General features: G+C 32.9%; 1 protein-coding gene across 1 annotated transcript; it reads left to right on the forward strand.

Moving 5' to 3' along the window:
* The first annotated feature begins 194 nt into the window (after positions 1–194).
* On the forward strand, positions 195–1,153 carry LOC108371851 (histone-lysine N-methyltransferase SETMAR-like). Its single transcript, XM_017627457.1, has one exon. The coding sequence runs from the start codon at positions 371–373 to the stop codon at positions 1,151–1,153; it is 783 nt and encodes a 260-aa protein (XP_017482946.1). The 5' UTR covers positions 195–370.
* Positions 1,154–6,083: the final 4,930 nt, after the last annotated feature.

Consider the following 6,083-nt stretch of genomic DNA (forward strand, 5'->3'; position numbering starts at 1 on the left):
TTGTTTATAATGACTTTTGCTAAAATTTCAAAATCAAAAGTTATCAAGACAAGTTCTATGAGACTGAGAAATATTATTTTCTAATTTTAGTCCATTTATAAAAGCGTGGTACATCAAAAAGTTATTTTTTTAATTTATTTTATAGTTTTTAGTCTTGTCTGTATAAAATTTTGCAATAGATACTAAAATACGAGGGTCGTATGAAAACTACCCGATTTTGAATAGAGATGGCGCTGCTAGAACTAAAAAAAATATTTTGCTAAAAAATACAACTCTTCAAATAACACGTGTCAAAATTTCTCAGCGATATGACATTTACAACAAATTTTATACGTGTTAGAATTGAGTTACTTTTGTGCTTTTTGTCAACATGGAAAGAATTGAATATCGAGCAGTGATAAAATATTTGTTTTTGAAAAAGAAAACAAACGACGAAATTAAATCGGAATTTAACGAAGTTTATGGAGACTCTGGACCGTCATTAACAACTATAAAATATTGGGTAGCTGAATTTAAACGCGGCCGTACGAGCATTTTTGATGAGGAACGTTCAGGTCGTCCAAATGAGGTCACTACACCAGAAATGATAGAAAAAATCCGTGATATGGTAATGAGTGATCGAAGATTGAAAGTGCGTGAGATTGGTGAGAGTGTGGGCATTTCAATTGAACGGGTTAATAACATTTTGCAAAATCATTTGGATATGAGAAAGCTTTCCGCAAGATGGGTGCCGCGATTACTCACAACACACCATAAACAAACACGTGTTTCCATTTCAAATGATTGTTTATCAATGTTAAACGCAAATCCCCAGGAGTTTTGGCGTCGATTTGTAACTGTCGATGAAACGTGGATTCATCACTCCACACCAGAGACCAAAGAACAGTCAAAACAGTGGACTCGTCGTGGTGAACCAGCTCCAAAGAAGGCAAAGGCGATATTATCAGCAAACAAGGTTATGGCCACAGTATTTTGGGATGCGCGTGGGGTTATACATATTGATTACCTACAAAAAGGAAAAGCAATTAATGGCGAATACTACTGCAAAATATTGGGTGATTTTGACAAGGCTTTGAAGGAAAAACGTCCACATTTGTTGAAAAAAAAGTTCTTTTTCATCAAGACAATGCTCGTGTACACACATGTGTCGTAGCCATGTCTAAATTCAATGAATTAGGCTACCAAATGCTTCCTCATCCACCGTATTCTCCAGATTTGGCCCCCTGTGACTTTTTCCTCTTTCCTAATCTTAAAAAATGGGTCGGCGGGAAAAAATTTAGCTCAAATGATGAAGAAATTGCAGCAACAAATGCTTATTTTGAAGGGTTGGAGAAAACCTATTATTCGGAAGGGATCAAAACATGGGAAAAACGTTTGCTTAAGTGTATCGAGCTAAAAGGAGATTATGTTGAAAAATAAATTGAATTTCGTTAAAAAAATCGTTTTATTCTATTCAAGGCCGGGTAGTTTTCATACGACCCTCGTAGTTCAACTTGCAGTGAAAAATTGTATGTCTTTGATATGATAGCTACGACGAGGTTGATATCTAGACTAGGTTTGTCATAAATACCTTTGCTATATTTATAGTATGGTGGTCTGGACATACAACATTGCAAGTTGATAAAAGCGTTGTAAAATAGGAGTGAAGTTACAAAAATTCCCACCGAGCTGAAAATTGGTATGATTGTTCAAAACACCATCATAAGTGAAATCTAAAAAGTCCTCATCGATCCGGTACCTGGAAGAAAAGTTACTCGGGGTCAAAGATCACAAAAACGGGGTTTTTCGCGATTTTCAGCACAACGGAAAGTTTATCATAAAATTAATTTAGACAAAAATTGTATATCAGATAATTATCTATATAAAATGTCTAAATACTTTTTGTCCTAAGAGCCACCATTTCCGAGATATAACGATTCAAAAAGTTGGAAGAGTTGTAATCGTCATAATATGCGCACGTTTCCACGCCACCTTTGTTGTACTTATACATATTATGCCGATCACAACTCTTCCAACTTTTTGAATCGTTATATCTCGGAAATGGTGGCTCTTAGGACAAAAAGTATTTAGACATTTTATATAGATAATTATCTATATACAATTGTCAAATTAATTTTATGATAAATTTCCGTTGTGCTGAAAATCGCGAAACCCCCGTTTTTGTGACCTTTGACCCCGAGTAACTTTTCTTCCAGGTACCGGATCGATGAGGACTTTTTAGATTTCACTTATGATGGTGTTTTGAACAATCCTACCAATTTTCAGCTCGGTGGGAATTTTTGTAACCTCGAATGTCTAAATTGACCGGACTATAAGCAGACAATAGAATGAAATAGAACGAGAAATAACCAATAGGCAATCTGCAAAGTGTGAGTGTGTGCAAATTGAAACAAATTCGAAAATTTTTTTTTGAAATGCATAAAATGTCTGACTATGTTTCAAAAAAACATCATTCGATATGAATTGAATTAATCTCAGAGGTATTTAAATTTTTTACAAGTTAACCAATACGGTAAACAATATTGTGTGTAGTTTTAATTTTTACTGCTAAGTCGTGTAGTAAAAACCTCGAAAATTTAAGAAATTTTGGTAGTTTGGAAACTGATTTGGTAGTCGATTTGGTACCTAAAAATATTGTCATGTTAATGTTAAATGCCTTCAGGTGTTTTGTGGCATGAGCCTTATACGGATGAAGATGCATATCTAAATGCTAAATATACCTATCACTATGTGTACGGTGACCATCCGTCCTTTATTTTAAAGGACAATCCTTTATTTTAATCCCCTGTCCTTTATAATTTTTTTCAAAATAAAGCAGAGTACGAAAATAAACTGTACAAAACAATTCCCATTTGTTCATCGATCATCATATCATTTGTGGTATGGTACTCTACAAGTACCATGAACATAAGAATTTTTCGACAATTTGTGATGTTTCACATTTTTACATTTATGAGGGATTTTAGGAAGGGAAAAGATCTCAAAATTTTGGAAAACATAAAAATTTCTAAAATCTCAATAGTTTTGTACATTTCAAAATATTCTCATTTTACCAAAATTCCTAGAATCTCCCGGATTTCCTAAAAATAAGAAATCTCAAGAAATTTATTAATATAAAATTAAAAATTTTGGAATTTTCGTTGTTTTCTGAACCTGTGAAAAAATTAAAACTTGCTGTGACTTTCAACTGTGTAAGATAATACAACTTCGAAAATATAACAAAGGCTCATTCCATCTCAAATCACCCAGGCCGGGGGAAAGTGAATTTAAGTTTGCGATAAAACTCACAGGAATTGTTTCTTGAACAATTTGAGGAGACACGTATTTTTGCTTTTTGCTCAGGAATGCGAATTTTTCGAATAATGAATTTTTTTCTTTTTGAGTACGAACGCTTCTTTTTTCCTCTCTTAATAACGATTTAACGATTTTTTTTTTAAATTGCAGATATTGATCTACTGAATCGATTTAGTGAACTAAACATCAGTAATTGTTTATTAATAATTAATTATTGTTTATAAACAAACAATTTTTTTTTCAAATTGATTTTTTTCAAATTGCCACATCTTTTTTTTCTCTCGAACTTTTTTGTCTATTAGGGAATAGTATAAACTATTTTCAGTACGAGTAGCAATGTGTTAAAATTCGTAATTTTCGAGTTATGATTTTTTTTCTGAAAATGCACTTATATGATGCTAGCAGATTTTCGTGCCAGTTGAGGGCACAAAAATTGTTGCCCATTATGACAAAATTTCCTTGCTGGAAATTTGTTGAGGTTGCCCGATCAGAGCCAAAAGTTTTTTCCCAATTGGGCTCTAATTTTGGCCAAATTGGGGCCCAATTAGCGATTTGCCCTATCTGCCAAAGATTTCCCCAACCAGTGCTCACAATTTGCTCAAAGTGAACATGCATACGCAATTAAAACGTTTTTATCGATAAAATCACATATACACATCAAAATTCCCTACGAAAAAAAATATTTTTGAGTTTTTTCTTGAAAAATTTTCCACATACAAATTTTTTGATAAACAAAAATTAGTTTTGAAAATATGCCATCTCAAAAAAAATTGGAAAAAATCACAATGGTAGCTCTAAGTATTGCGCAATATTTAAGTATAATGTTATGGGGTGCACTCTACAATAATTTGAGTTATGATTGTTTTTTACACCGAAGTTGAGTAGAATGAGTACATTACCAATTTACAAATTTTTTAAACTTTTTTATAATTTTTTTGAATATGCAATTTTATAGCCAATTAAAATTTCCCCAATTTCACCTACCTGGGTCCGCCACTGCTGATGCGAACAGCAAATCGATGGAAGACATTTTTCTCCACGCAAAATCAAATTTTTGTGTCTTTCGTGAGGTACAACAATGTTTTTGTTTGCTTATACAACAAATCATATTAATGGATGTTTCAGTTTATTTTCTGCTAAGTCACTCTGTTGAGCTCACTGTTTAGTTAGTTATTAAGGGCAGGAAAGGCATTCAGCAAATTGCAACATTGCATGCTCAAATACTGCGGAAATTTAAAATTGAGTTATTTGCAAATCATTTGATTTGTCCGCGCGCTTTCAGCAGAAGTTTATTACATTTCTCTTACCATTCGCAATTGTACTCTGACGTAAAAACCCTAATGGGCTTAGAGCCCTTTTCTTAAGTAACCTTTAACTTTAAAGGTCACATTATAATTAAAGGTTGGATTTAAAATAAAGCTATGTCTAATGTTAAGCATTTCTATTATCGGGTTTTGAGGTATGTATGTTTATTGGTTGTAAACCAATTTAAAAACGAGAATAAAATGCTTTACTTTAGGCACAATCATAAATTCTAATGCAGCCTTTATATATAAAGTTAGCTTAAACGTTAAGATTACTTGAGAAAACGGCCCTTAATAATAACCTTAGTAGACATGAAAATGTTATTTAATACAACAAATTACTATTCCGTTAGCTTTCTAAAACCGACAATAACAAATGGTTGTTCATCGAAAGATAGATTAAGCTTATACATCTAAACTTATCGCAAACATGTGTACACAAATATGAAGGTGCTATCACGCGCTTAGTTAACTCGGTGATGATAAATCTTCACCTTTCCTTTAGTCACCTGTCATGAGAAAAAGAGTGCGGAAGCTGTCTGCAGATTAATAATCACAAAGGGGACCCATCTAAAAATTAGATAAATGTATGCTTTTTGTAAATCCGTAGGCGCATATGCATTAAAAGAAGCATTCATATGTATGAAAGCTATAATAACTGTCGCCCTTGGCGGGCAATAAGTAATAGGGGCACCGAAATTGTGCATATGGAAACTGTGCACTTAGACATTATTTCGGTTTTCAACCGAAACTGTGCATGTATGAATTACTTCGTTTTTGACGTAGAATACGTCTTACGTTTCGATATGGAGGCTATGCTCAAATGTTGTATGTACTTAGTTGTAATTTTTAGAGCTTCACGAAAACTCTAATTGCACGAAACTAATGGAGAGATTTCAAAGAAAAGTATGGCGTTTCAAAGATAAAATTCCAAGCCTTTCGACAGATTCATTTTTGTAAGTGACCAATTCGGTTTCTGTCGGAGAAACAACGATAAATATTGGCTTATTTTGGAGTAAATTTTGAGGCTTTAAAGTGATCTAGTAACTTATCATTTGCAGATATAACTTTCATTTTCGGTATATAGGTTCTTTAGAGCAATATCAATAATACAGTGTACAAATTTTATATAAATTTAATTAATATTGAGCATTCTAAGGCAAAAATTTGTTGAAAAAATTTGCAAATTTGTTTATTACCAAAATGCTCGAAAACCGTTCGAATGATTTTTTCTGTTTCCTTTAATCAAAAACTCAATGTTTTTCCTTTCGTTTGGTATATGAGAAGTATTGGTGGATATCTTCTAAATATTGTTTATTTTATTCAAATATATGGACATAAATGACAAACAAATCACTTCGTCATCATTTTGCAAACACGTGCATGTGCTGGAAGTGTGAGAAGGAGACAACAAGTATGTGTGTGTACGAAGGCTTTTGATTAACCCTCCGATGAGTGACAGTGCCGATGACGTTAGATTCGTGA

The sequence above is a fragment of the Rhagoletis zephyria genome, unplaced genomic scaffold, assembly GCF_001687245.7.
Source record: "Rhagoletis zephyria isolate East Lansing unplaced genomic scaffold, Rhagoletis_zephyria_1.1 Rzeph_scaffold_05264, whole genome shotgun sequence".
Classification (NCBI taxonomy): Eukaryota; Metazoa; Arthropoda; class Insecta; order Diptera; family Tephritidae; genus Rhagoletis; species Rhagoletis zephyria.